At 42.9% G+C, this 20,875-nt stretch overlaps 1 protein-coding gene across 2 annotated transcripts in view; it reads right to left on the bottom strand.

The window, feature by feature from the left end:
* LOC144688474 (proto-oncogene tyrosine-protein kinase Src-like) overlaps positions 1-20,875 on the bottom strand; it is a 170,244-nt gene that overhangs the window by 12,215 nt on the left and 137,154 nt on the right. For both annotated transcript variants that reach the window (XM_078555072.1, XM_078555071.1), the window contains exons 6-9: positions 14,166-14,315; positions 11,581-11,736; positions 9,928-10,107; positions 5,002-5,078 (exon numbers count right to left, since the gene is read on the bottom strand). In XM_078555072.1, the coding sequence (XP_078411198.1) occupies positions 5,002-5,078; positions 9,928-10,107; positions 11,581-11,736; positions 14,166-14,315 (563 nt within the window). The remainder of the gene's footprint in view (positions 1-5,001; positions 5,079-9,927; positions 10,108-11,580; positions 11,737-14,165; positions 14,316-20,875) is intronic.

Here is a 20,875-nt window from a genome sequence, read left to right on the forward strand (position 1 = left end):
GGACACCAGGGATAATTCACTTGCTCTTCTTTTAAATAGTGCCATGTCTTTTACAGCCACCAGGATAGGAAGATATGACCTCAGTTTTATCATCTCATTCAAAAGATGGCATCTTTGACAGTGCAGCACCCTCTCAGTACTGCACTGGAGTGACGGCCTTGATTTTTGTGCTCAAGCCATGGAGTAGGACTTGAACCTTGAGACTCGGAGAGGAGAATGCTACCAACTTGTCATCATCATTAGCCGTTCCTCGATTCAAGGATGACATCCACTCAGCGTCGCGGGTTTCTGCCATGGGTCTTCATGTGACTGAACAGGCTGATTCTGAAAACATAGATCTTTGGGCACATGGGGACAGGTTGTCCCATGAGGTAGTGGGATCCGGAGTGCAGGATTTACTTCCTTTTCTTTCCTTCTTTGCCACTGCTCTGCCTCAATTTTAAGACGTTGCTGCCAACCAAGCCTCGACTAACACTCAAACTGTCTTTGAACTCACTCATAAGGATGAGGTGGCGGTTAACATTCTCTATAGAAATAGCCTTTTATTTTAAAATCATGGGCTCACTTGGATAATGAGGAAAGCCTTGCTCATTAAACAAATTAGATGCAGACTGAAGTCAAAGTTTTCTACTTTGAGATAATCACAGAATCACAGTGCAGAAGAGGCCCTTCGGCCCATCGAGTCTGCACTGACACGTAAGAAACACGTGACCTACCTACCCTAATCCCATTTACCAGCACTTGGCCCATAGCCTTGAATGTTATGACGTGCCAAGTGCTCATCCAGGTACTTTTTAAAGGATGCGAGGCAACCCGCCTCCACCACCCTCACAAGCAGTGCATTCCAGACCGTCACCACTCTCTGGGTAAAAAAGTTTTTCCTCACATCCCCCCTAAACCTCCTGCCCCTCACCTTGAACTTATGCCCCTTTGTGACTGACCCTTCAACTTGTGACTGCTCCGTATCCACCCTGTTCATGCCCCTCATAATCTTGTACACCTCGATCAGGTCGCCCCTCAGTCTTCTCTGCTCCAATGAAAACAACCCAAGTCTATCCAACCTCTCTTCATAACTTAAATGTTTCATCCCAGGCAACATCCTGATGATTCTCCCCTGCACCCCCTCCAGTGCAATCACATCCTTCCTATAATGTGGCGACCAGAACTTCACACAGTACTCCAGCTGTGGCCTCACCAAGGTTCTACACAACTCCAACATGACCTCCCTACTTTTGTAATCTATGCCTCGACTGATAAAGGCAAGTGTCCCATATGCCTTTTTCACCACCCCACTAACATGCCCCTCCGCCTTCAGAGATCTATGGACACACACGCCAAGGTCCCTTTGTTCCTCAGAACTTCCTAGTGCCATGCTGTTCATTGAATACTTCCTTGTCAAATTACTCCTTCCAAAGTGTATCACCTCACACTTTTCAAGGTTAAATTCCATCTGCCACTTATCTGCCCATTTAACCATCCCGTCTATATCTCCCTGTAGCCCAAGACACTCAACCTCACTGTTAACCACCTAGCCAATTTTTGTGTCATCTGCAAATTTACTAATCCTACCCCCTACGTGGTCATCTATGTCATTTATATAAATGACAAATAATAGGGGACCGAGCACAGATCCCTGTGGTATGGCACTGGACACTGGCTTCCAGTCACTAAAGCATCCTTCTGTCATCACCCTCTGCCTCCTACAACTAAGCCAATTTTGAATCCACCTTATCAAATTACCCTGTATCCCATGTGCCTTTGCCTTCTTTATAAGTCTCCCATGTGGGACCTTGTCAAACGCTTTGCTGAAATCCATATAAACTACATCAACTGCACTACCCTCACCGACACACCTGGTCACCTCCTCAAAAAATTCAATCAAATTTGTTAGGCATGACCTTCCTCTGAAAAAGCCGTGCTGACTATCTCTGATCAAACCTCGCCTCTCCAAGTGGAGATAGATATTCTCCTTCAGAAATTTCTCCAATAGTTTCCCTACCACTGACATGAGACTCACTGGCCTGTAGTTCCCTGGCTTATCTCTACAACACTTCTTAAATAGTGGAACCACATTAGCTGTTCTCCAGTCCTCTGGCACCTCCTCTGTGGCCAGAGAGGAATTAAAAATTTGGGTCAGAGTCCCCGCGATCTCCTCCCTTGCCTCCCTCAGCAGTCTGGGACACAAATCATCCGGACCTGGAGATTTGTCCACTTTTAAGCCTGCCAACACCTCCAATACCTTGTCATTCCCTATATCAATTTGCTTAAGAACCTCGCAATCTCTCTCCCTGAGTTCGATACCCTCATCCTCATTCTCTTGGATGAAGACGGATGTGAAGTATTCACTCAACAGTCTACCGATGTCCTCTGGCTCCACCCATTGATTGCCCCCTTGGTCCCTTATGGGTCCTACTCTTTCCCTGGTTATCCTCTTCCCATTGATATACTTATAGAATATCATGGGATTTTCTCTACTTTTACCAGCCAGAGTTTCCTCATATCCCTTCTTTGCTCTCCTAATTGCTTTTTTAAGCTCCACCCTGCACTTTCTGTACTCCACTAATGCCTCAGCTGATTTGCTTCCCCTTGTACCTGCTAAAAGCCTCTCTTTTCCTTCTCATCGTAACCTGAATATCTCTGGTTACCCATGGTTCTCTGGGCTTGTTACTCCTTCCTATCACCCTAGAGGGAACATGTTGAGCCTGTACCCTCCCCATTTCCTTTTTGAACACCCCCCACTGCTCCTCTGTAGATTTCCCCACAAGTAACTGTTCCCAGTCTACCTTGGCCAGATCCTGCCTTATTTTACTAAAATCCACTCTCCCCCAATCCAAAATATTTTTTTGCAACTTGTCGATTTCTTTGTCCGTAACAAACTTAAACTGTACCATGTTGTGGTCGCTATCGCTAAAATGCTCTCCCGCCACCACCTCAGCCACCTGTCCGGCTTCATTCCCCAGAATTAGGTCCAGCGCTGCGCCGTCCCCTGTTGGACCCTCTACATATTGACCTAAAAAGTTCTCTTGTACACATTTCAAGAAATCCACTCCATCCAAGCCCTTAACACTATGTCTATCCCAATTAATGTTGGGAAAGTTGAAATCACCTAATATAATTACCCTATTGTTATTGTTTTTACACACCTCCACAAATTGTGCACATAGTTGCTCCTCAATTTCGCGCCTATAATAAACACCTAATAATGTGGCTGCCCCTTTTTTATTCCGAAGCTCTACCCACAAAGCTTCATTCGATGCCCACTCCAAGTTATCATCTCCCCATTACTGCAGTAACTGATTCCTTAACTAACAATGCAATGCCTCCTCCTCTTTTACCCCCTCTCCTGTCTCGCCTGAAGGTTCTACATCCCAGAATGTTGAGCTGCCAATCCTGCCCCTCCCTCAATCATCTCAGTGATGGCTACTATATCACAATACCACGTGTCAATCCTCTCCCTTAACTCATCCGTTTTACCTGTAATACTCCTGGCATTAAAGTAAAGGCCATCCAGCCTTGCCTTACTCCCTTGAAGATTATTGCAGCTGTGCTCCCTCTGACTTGATTGTTTTACTGTATTATGATGTGTCTCTATTCTGCTAACATTCTGTGTCCCCTCCCCCTGCTGAATTAGTTTAAACTCCTCCCAACAGAACTAGCAAACATGCCCGAAAGGATGTTAGTCTCGCTCTGATTCAGATGTAGACCGTCCCGCTTGTGCAGGTCCCACCTTCCCCAGAAACCGTCCCAGTGATCCAGGAATCTAAAACCCTCCTTCCTGCACCAACTCTTAAGCCCCGTATTCATCTGTGCTATTCTCCTATTTCTGAGCTCACTAGCATGTGGCACTGGGAATAATCCAGAGATTACAACCCGAGAGGTCTTGCTTTTTAGTCTACTGCCTAATTCCCTGAATTCTTGATGCAAGACCTCATCCCTCTTTCTACCTATGTCATTGGTACCAACATGTACCATGACCTCTGCCTTATCACCCTCCCCCTTCAGGATGCCCTGCAGCTGTTCAGTGACATCCTGGACCCTGGTACCAGGGAGGCATCATATCATCCTGGACTCACATTGACGGCCGCAGTAGTGCCTATCTGTTCCCCGACTATAGAATCCCCTATTACTATTGCTCTTCCTCTCTTCCTCCCCTCCTGTACAGACAGGCTGCTTGTGGTGCCAGAAGCTTGGCTCAGTCTGTAGTCCCTGGAGGAACCAGCGCCCTCATCAGCCTCCAAAACGGAATACCGATTTGCGAGCGGGACCCCAGGGGACTCCTGAACTACCTGCCTGTTTCTCTTGGACTGCCTGGTGGTCGCCCATTCCCTTCCTTCCTCAAGTCCCTTCAGCTGCAGTGTGACCACCTCTCTAAACGTGCTATCCACGATGCTCTCAGACTCGCGGATGCTCCACAGTGTCCCCAGCCGCCATTCCAGCTCTGAAACCCGAGCTTCCCGGAGCTGCAGCTGGGCACACTTCCTGCACACATGCTGGTCCCGGGCACTGGAAATGTCCCCGGCTTCCGACACGGAGCACGAGGAGCACTTAAAACAAGTCTTGACATTTGCATCCATTACACTTACCGACAGCTATCTGCAAAATTAACCAAATGCAATGGAGTTTCAAATATAAAAATAAATTAAACGCACAATGGTAACTGCAGTAAGCTTTACAGAGAAGTGCTTTACTTAACATTGACGTTTGAATTCAGGAAAAACCGTGGCCACATTCATAGGTTTTTTTTTTCCCCTTGCCCCAGTAACAGCAGCTGAGTTGGAGCTACTTAACCCAGATGCCCTCCAGCTACTTTCAGATGTTTAGGGTAAATGTGATTATGGGTGGATTGACCCCAAAGTATTGAGGTCTGCTGTAGGAGATGCTTATCATTAGATCATCATGCTATCGATAATATTATGCATTAAAAAACAAATCCCATAAGGATCTATAGGACATTTAAAAATCATGCATTTTTTTTTATATCAGTAATAGGTTAGCACCAACCTGAGCAGCCATATCAACCAGCTGTGGAAGCCTCAAATATTTTCCCATCTCGCCTTTAAGGAAATCCAATAAACTTCCTGTAATAGCAAACCATTCAAAAGGTAAGAAAGCAGCAAAAAGCGTAGGCTCCAACTCAATTACTTTCTACGATATTATGTTCTAATCCTGTATCTGTGTGATTGACAAAAGTATGTTATGGTCAACAAAGTGGATTTTTTTTTTAATACTCACTGTCAAGCATTCCCAGGAGAGGTTTAGTAAGTACATTTAGATGCAGAGTCAAGTTTCACTCCACTTTTCTACCAGACATGCTTCAGCCCTCAACCTCAAGAGCCCCATTGCAACATTTTTTTTTTATTCCCCACACCAGACAACTTAGCGTCTCAGGATATGATTGCTAATTAGCATTCACATTAGGTCTTTATAGACAACAGATTAAAAAGACTTCCATTCCATCAGCCTAGTCTGGATTTGAACTCAGATTCCAGATGGGTTGCCAACTCTGGCTAGACATATTCCGGGAGACGTCAGCAGAAGTGATGTCACGGAACCCAGAGGCATGGTGCGAGCGGGCTCTGTGAGTTGGCTATGAACAGAGATACGTAAATGCAAATGCTGCCCAACCTCCTCTTACTGCTGTCGATGCGCAAAATTTGGGTAGTGGGTGGGGACAGATACTGGAAACATCAGCAACAAGATAATCTCAATCTCAATTGAGCTACTTGCCTTTTGTCACAGCCATATCCATCTGCTACACTCACCCTCTGACGTTCTCTTGACAAGTAACGTTCACCACTCTCCCCGCCCTCCCCAGCCGTAGTGTCCTCTGGGTGCTGTAGTCTGCGCACCTCCACTCAGGGATAGAGAGACTATATTTCCCAGCCAGCACCACAGATGATGCTTGTGGAGCAAACTGGCCCAACTCACTCAATGGCGCCAGCGTTAAATATTGTTTTAAGATCTCCCGAAAGGCCTTCTTTGGCCACTGGGAGATTAACACCAATTCCAGGAGATTCCCAGCCCTTTTGGGAAGTTTGGCAACCCTAATTCCAGGGATGAAAGGTCATTGATTAACCAACAGTACCACCCAACTCCTCCGCAAAGCAGACTTCTACACTGTTTTCCATTGAACAATGGGCCATTTTTAGTATTAAGCAGAACCTGACAGACATGCTATGCTTTACAATGCTTTGTTAGTGACACAATATATGCAGAACTACAGTTGTATTTGTATTTGTATTTAACATGAAGACAACAGCACACCTCCCTCCAAAAGCGCACTGTAAAAATAAAGCAGGCAAACTCAACACCTCTGCCGGCACCAAGGAACAAACTATTTGTATTGGTCACAATGGTGGAGCTTAAGATTGAGGAAGTTGCAGGCCTTTTTTCTCTTTACACTCTAGAAAGTCTCAAAAGATTTGCTGACTTGGTTTTTTTTTTAAAATGGACTCTTGTTTTCCTTCTAATGCTATAGCTCAGTTTTGGGAGGGGGGAATTTTCCCACCACGGCCAAACTATAGTGTGTTTACTGTTTGTTTTTTGGGACTGGGTGCATTAAAAAGCTGAGAGCGAAGTTTGGAGGTCATGAGTCCACACTTGAGTGTCATTTTCCTAGAATTCAAGGATCAAAAGAAAAAAACTTTTTTTCCCCTGACAGTAAGGCCTTGATTTTCGTAGAGACGTGGAGAATCTGGAGACCTTTAAAAATGGCGGTTAGGACTTGGATCCAAAACTCCTGCCCCCATTTTTGACAGGTCAGATTTTTGCTGATAGGGGAAAGGGGGTGAGTCGTGACAATACTGAGTTCAAACAGAACCTATTTTTTCAGGACCAAGGGCCTTATCCCATAGTTCAAGTTATGAATTTTTAGACTAGATGTAAATTCTCCTGACAGGCTGAAGAGGTCTGTAGAATTGTCAGTCTGTCAATTTATTTAAATAGCCTGTCCTTTAAAAATTGCAAAAGAAAACACACTGCCTGCCTGTGTCCCTGGGTTGAAAAAAATATGTCCTAGCTGTTTTAATAGCTGTTTGTTGACATAATCTCAAGTGCTATCATTGTGCCATTATTATTGCTTTACTGCTTTTCATGACCTATCATTATCACTGAGTGGGGGAGGGGTGGCTTTAAGTTCACAGCTTGACTGATGTTCAAAAAGGTTATTAAAGGATTAGCTGTCTTTGATGTGGGGTTATGAATACAAATGTTTGATTTGGTAAGGGATTAAGTACTTGAGGGGATTTAAATATATTGAAAGGGTTTTCATGAATGAGAATGTTTTTCTTTATATAGTGAATTCTGTAATAGATATTCAGACCTTTAATTTATTTCATCTCAGCATGGCTCTCGGAGTTTGCCCATGTTGGATACTGGGTGATTTTCCATGGAGGGTGTAAGGGAAAAGGGTAATGGGCGTGAGGCATGGGTTGCACTATGTTTGCAAAGGGGCTATAAGGGGCCATGGGAGTAGATGGAGGCATAGTTGGCATGGGTTAGCATGTATGGGCAAGGGTAGTGGGTGGGGGGGGGGTGAGACGGGGTGAGGGCTAGAGGGCCTAACGTTTAAAAAAAACAACCAGGCCAAAGTCCCAGAGAACAAAGGCGGGCCTGTTAAACAGCCCAACTCCACACTCAGCAGCCCCTGTGTCTGCCTCTGGTCTGCATCTGGGGGTGGCAGGCCCCACTCCATCAAGCACCCAATCCCCCGGAATGAAGATCCTGGCATTCGGGGCAAATTTCCCCCCCACCAGTCAGATGCGGCAAGCTGGGAAATTTTCCAGCTCTGTGCACCTACCTTGGGAGTAAAAACGCAGGCCTAACTATTCATATCCTGCTATTTATCTTAGCTGATCAGTAATGGATAACAATACTTGATCAAAATTGAAAATAAAATCATGAAGTTTCCTAAATCGGAATCAATATTAAACCCAGTTTCATTTCATATAGGGGAGATTATATCCCAAACTGTTAAAATCCAGGTTTCTGAGACAGCCTGACATGGCCTTTAGTAAAATTTAAGACAGAAATCAAAATTCATAAAAGACAATTCAATAATTTCAGTCCAAGATTAATTTCTTGCCTTCCTCATTGTACAATGGCATTTAAACTGGTGATCATCAGCAGTCATAATATAATCCTCATCATGAATTGCAACATGTGACCCAAGCATCAATAATACATGAGCTTTCTCTTTCTGTAATCAATTTTGATCAATGTTCTTCAGACCAACTGAGGACAGTAACAATGCTTTTTGTACTGAAATATTTCATAAATATATTCAACAAATGAAAATTAAAGTTGCTTTTAAATTGGATTTAATGAGGCACTAGGGCCACCGGGTATCCTGTCTACTGACCTTCACGAAACCAACAAGCTTATCTTGTGCTAGTTTTGAGTTTCATGTGCCGGAAGCTGGCAGCCCTAGCGCCCCATTAAATATAAAAATAGTTTTAAACCTGCTTATTCTTTCCCAAACATTTACCATATTTATCAGAAACGCATTCAGGTAGAATATCTGCGCATACAATACAAAAGAAAAGGCTGGCAAATTTTGACAATTTAAAGGATCTTTCGGTGCGAAGAACATCTTGTTGCCCCCCCCATCCCCCTTTCCCTCTATGAAATTAAAATTGATCCATAGAGACCCCCTGGCATCAGCAGCACCATCCCTCCGATACCTTTTCTCCTCACGGTTGTGTCAGGGTTTCATACAAAACACAAGACAATGAGTTTCAGATTCCTGCAAATTCAGGCATGGCTCATCACTTAGCCAACCAGTCCTTTCTCAATAATTCTGCTCTGGGCTTTATTTGAAATGAACCCACTTCACATATTCAGGCACAAAGAACAATTGGGAAATTTTACTGGTTGCAAGGAGGCGCAGGACAGAACAGAAGCTGAAGGCAGGCGAACTCCTCAGGGCATTGAACTGAGAGCAAATCGTTAAACCAAACAGGATTACCATATTCAGCAGATTTCAAGGACTTTCTATGATGCCATATTTCCATAATGATCATTGGAATTGTTTTCAGTACACAGGAGTATATTTTCAAGGTACGATGAGAACCAAAAAAATGGGGGTGCAGAGTTTGAAAAGAACACTTAGTACTCCTCCATAGTGTTTCAGCTTCATTAATGCTTGTGGACTGTTCTCACAAAACCAACCACAAATCCTTAGTTAAATTGCTGGATTCACTAAGGTGGGCGGCAAGGTAAACGCAACAAAAAAAAAATCTTTAGGAGATTTTGTCAGCCTGCGTGAATCTGAAAAGCTTACTTTGGTATGGTCACCATATGAGTGAAACCCAGTGTCACCAACACAAAATAAATAATAATGCAACAACATAAAAGCAGATTTTTCCCATTTTATACGCAATTTATATGAAAAAATGTCTAACGGCAATAACATAATAAACATAATCACTGCCAATTATGTCACTACAAAGAAGCGCAATTTCACCAAAGTCTAGGTAACCATAAACTTAAGTATGTGTCATATTGTTAAAAAAAGAAACATGTCAGAGCTTTTACATCTTGAACTCATCAGGACACTTCGCAAGAATACCAATATAAGGGGAAAACACCAATTTATACTGTATGTGAAGAGAGTGCTGATTGGCTGGCAAGTAGACTCTGGTAGAGGCATTGCCATGGAGAATGCACCAATTGATGGTGACTGACAGTTAGGTGCCAAGCATTGTTTGAAATTTAAACCAGGCAGCTTGACCCTGATTGGTCAAGGCACTGCCCTGAGGAATGAGTCAGTGAATGGCTGTCACTTATCAACTCAGATTTTAGTCCCAGACTCCCTACTTCAAGTTTTACAATTGTTCTTAAAGATGCTCGGTCTTATTCTATTGATGGCCAATACACCAGTGTTTAACCTTTAGTAATCCTACCCAGTTCAGTTCCATATATAATTACCTTTGCTCATATACTCGGTAACAATGTAGATTGGCTCTTCGGAGACGACTGCATACAGCTGTACCAGTTTGTCGTGCCGTAGCTTTTTCATGATCTGGGCCTCCTGCAGGAAAGCCTCTGGAGACATCGTACCAGGTTTTAAAGTCTTAATCGCTACTTTTGTTGTTCCATTCCAAGTTCCTGGAGCATAGCACAACATGTGTAAAGGGTTGGTACAAACTGAACACCAACTCATACTTTCTGCTCTTTATTCCACTGTTCACCCTTAGTCTCCTCTCTCCATGCACCTAAAGCTATGCAGTGCTGCATAGCACCTCCTGCCTTTCCCTTTCACACGGACCTCTTGCATGATGAGTTTTGTAGGCGGTCCAGAGACTTCAATCATTCTAAGCGACTGATCTAATGACCATGAGAACGCAATTAACTTTACATGGGCAGATTCAGGGTTTGCAATCTCCAAACCACCTGTAAACACAAATCATAGAACCCCATGTGTTTAAATAGGAATTTGATATTCAGCCACCATACTTTTTCATGACGCCCTCCCCTCAATACAGCCGAACAGTCCTCCACTTAGTGGTCCAGTGAAAACATATTAAGAAAAAAAGAACTTTATTATAAGGCAATTATATGGCTTCAACTCAGCCATCTATTTATTAAGCCAACACCCTTAACACTATACGGCTTTATAGATCTCTGAATTTCTTATAAAGGTGTAATGTTCTTGCACAATGTATTGCACATATTTACCGCAGTGCATGACATTGACAAACCATCCTGAAATGAAGATTTCAGAGTTCCGAAGAAGAGTCATATTGGACTCGAAACGCTAACTCTGTTTCTCTCTCTACAGATGCTGGCAGACCAGCTGAGCTTTACCTGCATTTTCTGTTTTTATTTCAGATTTCCAGCATCTGCGGTATTTTGCTTTTATATTATTGAAGATTTCATTTTTTTCTGAATCTTATTACCAAGTGAGGCCACAAAAGTGACCATTTCCGATAATGTATAGGTAAACTAAGAATTCAACAGATACTATGAAATTAGGAAAAGAAAAATCTTTTGGCAAAAAAAGGCCGATGAAGATGAAATTTTTAAAAATGAAAATGCTGGAAATACAGTACAGCATGGTCATCATTGTTAATGGTGAGCATTTTGGGTGTAGATTCATCATAACTGGAAATCACTGTTGAAACTCGCCTTTTCTCTCACGTTGATAGACCTGCTGCATATTCCCCTGTATGCTCTGTTGTTATTTCAGATTTCCAGCATTTGCAAATAATGTTATTTGTGCTTATTGAGATGTGAAAAGTCAGTAAAGTCTGAGACAAATAATTCCTACTGGGAATATGTAAAACTGTAAAATGTGCAGACATTTTAAGGCATATATTATCTATTTTCTTAAACCCATGTTACAGTCTTACCCAAGGGTACCCAGAGATGTAATAGCATTGACGTATCCAATCACAAAAACAGTAAGTAAAGCAGAAGGACACTGGCATTAGACTATTCTAAAAGTGACTTATTTAAAATCTATGACTGAGACAGTGATAAGGTTGAACAGTTGTTTATATTTCCCCGTCAATGTAATCATTCCAGCGATACAGTTACATACGCTATCTCTATTATCAGACAGAATGTCAGGTCCCTTACCCATCCACACTTCTCCGAAGCAACCCTGTCCGAGCTTCACCTCCAATCTCAAGGATTCCCGTGGGATCTCCCAAGCATCTTTAGCTAATCCCTGGGTCTGTGGTCTTACAGTCGGACAAACAGTTGTCAACCGATGACACAAGCCATCAGCGTGCTCTGGAAAGAAAGACCAGAATCTGACGTAAACATCTCATTAGCCTTCAAAGCACTTGGCCCAGCACATGTTTTGCCAATCCTGCCTGACTTCCATCATTTAGCTTGAGCAGCCAATCTTTTGAACTTTGCGACTGCTTAGGATTATACTGCGAGATTTCACAGGCCACTTGCAAAATCACTGTTGACATTAATTTCCATATACTATCAAACTGCAGCTACTGATAAAGCCTAAAATACCATGCCGAGGTCTCTCTCCCAAGGCAACAGACCCTTCCAAATCTCAAGGCCCGTGAAATTCAAATGGGACAAGCCTCCAAGTAAGAAACATGGGAATAATTTTTCTGATTTAGTGCTCTCTGCAGAGACGGGTTCAAAGCGGGAATTTGGGCCAGGAGGTCACTGCGTCTGATTTGCACGCACATGATTTTCCACTTGTTATTTTTCTTCAAATCATTTCACAATCTGACACAAAAAGTGCCAGAGATAAGGTTCACGTGGATTGGGAAAATCATGCGAATCCGGCCTCCCAACCTCAGCACCAGAATTCCCAATAAATGCTCCCGTCGCCGAATGCTCTGTGCCTGGAATGTTAAGTCAGAACATCTACTCCACTAACGTGAATAGGAAAATGATGCATGGGCTTAGTGGGCTGGGTTACCAGGCCCCATGGGCTGCATGCCACCCAACGGATTTTACAGCATGGTCATTCTTCATTTAGCAGAACAAAAGTTAACAAAAATACTTAAAGTAAAGCATTCTTACAAAGTAAAGAAACCAGGGCAGATTTTCCTGGGCTTAATTGGACTTGCTTAATGTGGTGTGTAGAGGAAAATCAGGTGACATGGGGCCATGGCCAGATGTCTCTTCTATGCACTGCACCCAGGTGATACAACATGACCCATGCAGGTGCAGGGAAATATGTCCCACTATCTTTAAGATTTAATTGTTGGGATATGTAAGTGTTTTAAAATGAGAGAGAAGCTGCCATGGCCTTCTTTTTTTTTAAAGTAACATTCTTTCTATGACAGTTGTATGCACAGTAGGGGGGAATTTCCTGGCTTTGTAATTCCAGCAGGGAGTCTAACCTGCTGGCAGCACATTGCATACATTCAAATGTGCTCCCTGCACTGTGCCACCAAATTTCCAACATTTTCACTCGGAGAACAAAGCTTCTTGCTAGAAGAACGTAACAAAAAGGCTATGTTGACAATTTATCATTATTTTTTTAAAAAGGAGCATACTTTCCTCCTCAGTGAAAGACATGCACGGGCAAATTTTAATTTGCACTTCAATCTTTCAATCCCAGTGGGTCAGAGGAATGGGAAATCATTTCTCATTTCTCTGTCAGTGCCTTCAAGTGGGCGGTGGCTCTCAGCAGCAGCCACCCTTCCCGATGCCAAGTCCCTCGATCTGGCACTGTGTGCCTTTGGATGAAGGGCGCCCTCCCACCCCAACCAGGGCAAGCAACCTCGCACAGGTTTGCTTCTCGTACTTACGCACAGCGCGACCCCACGGTAGCAGAACAAGGCTCTTCAGTGGTCATTAATCGGGGCAGTGGTGGGGAACCCGCTAGGGCCCCATCTGGCAACCCCCCCCCACCCTCGCCTGATTAAATGCGCCCCCGCCACAGGAGAGGGGGCATTGAATTCCACTCATGTTGTCAGAGGATGGGGTGAGGCTCAGGTCAGCTCACTTTATTTATGTATATACTTTGTTCTACAGATCTCACAGGCACGTGTTCTCAACAAATGTATCGACTGACTCATCATTTTGCAATGAGATTCTCGAGGGTGAGCTTTGTGGGAGTTTCACTTCTGTAAAGGTATTATCAATTCTTATTTCCTTTTACTGATTTTTAAATTGTTAGCAAACTAGGAATTGAAAGCTGAAAAGATCTAAGATGCCATTCAAAGTGAATTTTTTTCAAGTTGTTTCTACAATTAAGCATCAATATTGATGTAGCCTATTGCAGGCAGGCAGGCATCAGAATCGGTTTTGCTGTCAACAGTCTGTGGTATCAGCAGTCTAAGGTGGGCAGTGCATGAACAGTGCACCAGGCTGGTGCAATATTTTATTTTGACTGCTGCTTGGCATTTAAAGAATAGTTGCGGCAAATTTCTCCTTCTCCTGCAGGTGACATCCTTCAGCAGCAGATTATTCAAGGATCGCCAAACCGCAGCTTATGCCACGATTTCACTACAAGGCAGGGCAAGGAGGCAGGTCCCAAATCTACCTCTGCTGGAACAGGGGTTGAACGCCATGCTGTTGGCATTGTTCTGAACCACACACTAGTCATCTAACCAGCTGAGCTAACCAGCCACCTGCAACAAATTTCTAACACTAAAAATAAGCACTCCATTCAAGATTGCAATGTAGCAAGGAAGGACATCTCCATCTCTATATATGTAAAGCATTTCTTTAGAACTTACTTGAATAATGGAGTACCAGCTGCTGCAGGTTTTCAAACTGTGTTCGTGAGGTTATGTAGAAGCCACCTTTATCCAGTTTACGAATTTTGTAGTGCTTCACGTTCAGTCCTTTTGCATTATCATAGTCAGACACAGAGAGGCAATAAGCACCTGGATAAATGGAAGTGAAATATTACTCTATTAGCATAGAGGAGCTTTATATAATACTACACTTCCAGTTTAACACTATCGAGACATTTGTGTGAAGTCATTGCAGCTACTGATTCCCATTTTTGTGTACAATGGGTTTCTGGCTGGCCACTTGTACAACTGATATTATATAGCAGCTCAGTCTTCAAAGAGTGAGCCAACAGAACCATTCTCCTGTGTTTATTTATGGATAATACAGCCAGACATCTATAAACCAGATGCACTGGGAGCTAACCATTCTGTGTAAATGTAGACTGTTTGGATCCTTACCTAATGTTCATGCCCAAAATGCTAACATGAGTTCACTAGGGAAAGAATAGTTTTGTGTGTGTGTGCGCACGCGTGCGTGCATGTGTGCGCGTGTGTGCGCGTGTGTGCTGATGTCATAATGTCACTACACAATGGTGCATTGACTGGTCCCAGGAAGGCCAGTTGCCCTCGGGAAGTCCTAGTAAAAGAAATGCTGCTCTTAAAAAGAGAATCCAGACAGTGCATTGTGCTGTCACCACCAGCTGCAGACAATCAGCACTATGAGAACCAGGGACCAACACAGCAGATGGCCTAGGGCAATTTAACTTCCTGTTTGGCCATGCTAAAAAATAAAAAGATTCTGCCAATTTGCAAGAAACTCCTATTTATTTATTGCACTTCCTCCAACCTTCCACTGTTGTTATGTAGAACACTCACTGCGTTTCAACGTTATGCAAAGGACATTGAGCCACTTTACCTATATAAACAGAAGTCCTCCCCCTCCTCACTCACTCCAACCTGTCTCCTTCTGAACTTGCTGCACTCTGTTCTCTCAGGTCCAACACTAACTCCATCACCCAAACTCCTTACCCCTTCCCAGGGCACCTTCCCATGCAACCTCCTCCCTCCTCACTGTCCAAAGCCCCAAACACTCCTTTCAGGTGAAGCAGCGCAGACTGGGTGATCACTTTGTGGAACACCTTCGTTCAGCCCACAAGCATGGCCCAGACCTTCATGTCGCTTGCTATTTCAACACACCATCTTGCTCTCATGCCCGCATTGTCCGTTACTGGCCTGCTGCAATGTTCCAGTGATGCCCAACACAAACTGGAGGAACAGCACCTCATCTTCCGTTTAGGCACTTTGCAGCCTTCCGGACTTAACATTGAGTTCAACAACTTCAGGCCATGAGCTCTCTCCTCCATCTTTACCCCTTTCTTAATCCAATCATTCTCCTTTTATTTATTTATTCATTTATTTTTGTTTAATTTTTTAAAATCCTTTTTGCCCAACCAACCCCCCATACACACACCCCAACACAAGGCCATCAGTCACTTGTTTTTATGTTTTGCTTTCTTTCACAGAGCACTGAGCCTTGTTCTGTTACTAACACATTCTGTTATCTTACCTTTATGCCACTATCTGCACCTTCTTTAGTCTTTAACACTGCCATTAACACTCTCTTTGTCTTATGTCCATGACATCTTTATCAAATTTCTCTTTAGCTTCCACCTATTCCTGACCTTCTATTTTGCTCCACCCCCTCTTAAACAATATAAAATCTATCACATTTCTACTTCTCCTTAGCTCTGAAGAAGTCATGCAGACTCGAAACATTAACCCTGTTTCTCTCTCCACAGATGCTGCCAGACCTGCTTAGTTTTTCCAGCATTTTCTGTTTCCAGTCCTCCTTTATTGTTGGTTTTCTTGTTGTACCTGATCATTTGCAGCTTCTTGCAGCTCTTCTCCCATCCAAATGGTGAATTCCTCATCTATATCACATCATTAGGTCCCAGGTTTACTATGTGCTGTTATTGAATTAAATACTTACACGCACAAGGTAATTCAATAATCCGAGGTACCACATGCATTACCTGCCAAGTAGCTTTGAACATCTTCAGCTTTGCACAGACAACGCAACAATGCACCTGCCTGCCTCACTGAAATGCATTTCACGCCAGCTTACAATAAAACTTTAAGACTGAGGTGGCTACATACTTATTAAAACGGATTTTGCTGACTATAGCCGGTTAAGGACAGTAATTATACATTTGGATCATTTTCAGCATGTCCCTGCTTGATCCAAATTCCAGATTAACTATCTGCACAGATTTTTCTGTTCATCACCTAAAAATTGCTGAAAGCATAACATTGGACATTTTTATGGTCTTTTTTATTTGTTCACAGGATGTGGGCATCACTGGCTAGGCCAGCATTTACTGCCCACCCCTAATTGCCCTCGAGAAGGTGGTGGTGCACTACCTTCCTGAACCACAGCAGTTTCCCGAATACCGACAATAAATTATATCCCCAATTGCATTTCCTCACCTCTAACTCATACAGAGTATGTCGCATCACTAAATTGTTCATTAAATTAAAAAGGCTCTGCATTACCAGGAACGTGCAGTTTATAAGGAGGCATCATGCACTTGGGTGTACAGAGCTATGGTGAACAATGCTCTGCTTGAAGAGCCGCATTTTCAATGTAGCATGTATTTACAAAGAAGCTGGTTTTTAAGAGCATTAAATTAGTTTCAGTATAAAAATCACTACAGGCTAAATCTGCCTGCTGCCAAATTTTATGTTGTCCTGTTGATCGCTTTCCCAGGATCATTGCAGAATCCAATTCTTAAGCCAAAATTTGTGAAAGCACACAGCTTTTTGCCGACCAGGCTTGTGATTCCAGACACTATTTCAGTACTTTTGCAGCTGTTGTCATTCCATGGACGTTGGATTTTTTTCTTAAACGAAGGCTGAGAGAAGGGCTTCCTTTCAAATATTCTCTAGCAAAGCTGTCTAACCTTTTGATTTCTCTATGCTCGATATCTCATCATGTCCGCTGGGAAAATCAATTAGAGAAAGCTTTGAGAATGGAGCCGCAGGGCTCTGCAATATCTGGAGGTTTGGGAGAAACACTTTAAAGCTTCACAGATAAAAATGACCTGTGGCATTATATACCAAATGTTTAAGTTCATTTCAATTCTTCCACTCTTCTCTTGAAGGACTCAATAAATTGTTGGGTTCAGGTCCATGGGTACTAATGCCCCATAAGTATCTCAGTCGAGTGGGCGTTGTGTAAACCTACAACGAATACCAAAGTGTTATTCAACTGAGGGAAGAGTAACATCACAGGCAGGCTAAACTGTGTTCTCAGCCAAGAAAACACCTTGACCAGCAAGCACATTTAGGCAGTAAGCAAAAGTAGGTTCCTGCCATTCACATCTCCTCTAAACACATCTTTTGTTCTTTTACATATTCCATTTGCTCTTGCGCCATGAACCTTTTGTCAGTTAATTTCTCCTGCCCTCTACCCTATCAAGGCTTTCCCTTGTGTTCTTTTTCCCACCCCCTTCACTGCCTCAAAACCTATGGCATTTCTAATTTTTCCTAGTTCTGATGAAACAGTCATAGACCTGAAACTCTCGACAGATGTTGCCAGACCAGCTGAGTATTTCCAACATTAGTCCGTTTTTATTTCAGATTATCAGCATCTGCAGTATTTTTCTTTTGCAAGAGCAGAACCCGAGTTGTTTTCTTCCCTCACAACTTTCTTCCAGTTGTTAGTGGCCCTGTTGTCACTCTAGCTTGAGATAACTGCGGCCTTTGTCGTTAACTGGCTTAGATCAGGCAAGCGAGGACAGATCAGGAACTGAAATTTGTAGCTGCCTGATCTGTTCAGCTGAAGGCTGAAATGAGCAATAACGTAAACCACTAAGCTAGCAACTTGCTCTAAATTAGAATTTCAAAAGAAGATCTGGAAAGAAACACCAACGCCATCTCCCAGAGATCTATATGCCAATCGTTGAAGTTTTGCGTGGACAATCAGCTCCTTCATGTTTATGAACAAAGATCAAGTTATAAAGAATGAGCTTCATTAAATTTGAACAAGTCTTTAAAATATATTGGCCACAATCATTAATCCACTTTTCACCCAAGTGACTGTAGTATAAGGATCTGGCACAAAAAGGTTAATGTGGGACTAAGTACAGTATTGCCACACACTGATATGAGAGAACACATGACCAGCATCTAATAAATGTAATATCGAACAGAGCTGTTTGGAGAAGCAAGCATGGAGACAGCTCCAAGCTTGGACCTTTACTATACTTAGGTATACAGTTTCTAGTAATTAATAAATGCTTACTGTGGAAATACCTAGGACTACAAATAATAAGACCTGCCAGAAAACACCCAACACCATGGTGGCAGCAAATGGAACAGCGCAAAACCTCACAGAAACTACAGAAGAAAATTAAAATCTGGAAAACTGAAGGAAAAATCAAAAAAGCAATCTGACCTGAAGAAAAGCTCAAAAAAACGAAGACGCAAAAATAAATCGCCAGAGAAAAGCTCCAAAGAAAGGCTTGGAAGCTGAAGACAGGAATTAGATTCTTCACTGCAGCAGAAGACTCCATTGAATCTCGTGGAAATCCAGCTTCAATACCCAGAGTGCGCAGACTCAGCAGACCTAGCAGGGGTTAGCTAAAACTTTAAAATTCCTGGACCACGCAAGTGCTGAAAAAAGGTTAAATACTGCAGTGGTCAGAAATTGCCGTTTAAATTGCAATCCAAGAAAACCTAAACACGTCGCAGCCAAGCTTACTCGAAACAAAGAAAAATAATTAGTTAAAAATTAATCACAACTTGAGTAGGCCACTTAAAAAACCCAGCAAAAGCCAGGATTTGATGCTTCCAAGGCCTGAGAATATTGCGCTAAAGTGGAGAATGCTTTAGCCATTGTTCAAAAAATTTCAACGTTGAGATCGCAAATGCCATTACTGCAAAGCCCACCAAAACCAGCAAGTGTGGGAAAATCCTTTGTGAAGAAGCCTATGGCAGTGCCATCTTGGATTGTCAGGAACCTCTTAAAGCTGAACCTGCAATTTAAAAATTTGAACCATGGATCAGAAATCCGCTCTTCCAGGTCAATTTGGACTTATCCAAGGCCCAGGTCAATCATAAAATTGGGACTTTGGTGAAAGAGATTCCTTAGGCACATTATTGTTTCAGATCTGGATAAAAAGACAGAGGCTGAACAAGTTAACACACTGCTTTATTTGTTAGGCCCGATAGCCGATGATAAAATAGCTAGACGAGGAATCAATGAATCATCTCCAAAATTTGATGATGTTTTAACATAATTTGATGCTTGATGCTTGAAATCCTTGAAAGGGCTAAGTTTAATAAACATGTCCAGCAACCAGGAACATAAGAACATAACAAATAGGAACAGGAGTAGACCATTTGGCCCCTCAAGTCTGCTCCGCCATTCAATAAGATCATGGCTGATCTTCTTATGTTTCAATTTCCACATTCCCATCTCACCCCGATAACCTGTTGAACTCCTTCAACAATGAGCTGTACAGATTGGCTGAAGGCTGTGATTACAGAAGCCTGAAACCTGAGCTAATCAGGGATAGAATAGTTGTAGGAGTGGCAGACGATGCACTCTCTGGCATGCTTCAGGCAAAGGAAAGTCTAACCCTTGAGAGAGACATCCAGATTGTCAAGTAATCTGAGATCCATTTGCAGCACAGATCCATATTAAGGGGAGAAAGCAAACCGTGGTACAAAGTAAACCCTACTGTCCAGTTAGTGAAACAGCACAGAAACAGGGACACTCCAGGCCAAGGGAAACAATACCCTAACTGGCCAGCAGAGTGACCATGCCAGCACTGTGCAGCAAAGTGCCCTCACAAGGGTGATCATTGTCCAGCAATTTCGGCCCAATGCTTTGAATGTAACCAAACAAGACACTTCAGGAAGCTGTGCAAAGACAAAACAACAAAACGCACAGAAGATTCCAAGAGGATTCATGAGGTTGAGACGACACACCAAGAGAACACACAACCATGTTTCTTGGGTAAGGTCAAAGGTCCTGGATTTTCATCCTGGAATGTGGACATCTCGGTTACTGATCATCTCACCAACTTTAAATTGGACACGGGAGCCAGTGTTAAGGTCCTATCGGACAAAGAACCGTGGTTGAGACACCTCTGGCTACAAAAAACTGTCACACACTTTATGGGCTCAGAGGAATCCGACTTCCAGTCATGTGTATGATTCTGGAACCATTAAGGTATAGCAGCAAACAAACCTTTGAGCGAATGTACATCATCCATAACCAGACTTTTTCTCTCGTGAGGAGAGAGGACTGTGCAGCCCTGAATCTCCTCAAAACAGCACAAAATGTCAAGACAATCACTGTCGTAAAGTATACAGAACTGCAAGTTCTCAAGAGCCCAAACAAGATAGATTCTCTTGACTGGGACTTCAGCAATGAATTGTCTTCTCTCTTTGCAGAGCAGGTTTGTCCACTTTCCTTAAAAGGTACCAGAAACCTCTGTGACAGTACCACAAATAAATTGCTGGAACTGAATAGCAGACATCCATCAATGACAGCACATGACACAGCCAAGCGCAAAGGTGAGCTTACTACAAAGTCACACCCTCACAACCATCTTCAATCCTAGTGTGCGTCACGGTGAGCCACATGAAGGAAGAAGATTTAAAAAAAACACTATAGAGACTGGCTCAGGGTTCGTCCACCC

This window comes from Cetorhinus maximus, chromosome 13 (genome assembly GCF_964194155.1).
Source record: "Cetorhinus maximus chromosome 13, sCetMax3.hap1.1, whole genome shotgun sequence".
Lineage (NCBI taxonomy): Eukaryota > Metazoa > Chordata > Chondrichthyes > Lamniformes > Cetorhinidae > Cetorhinus > Cetorhinus maximus.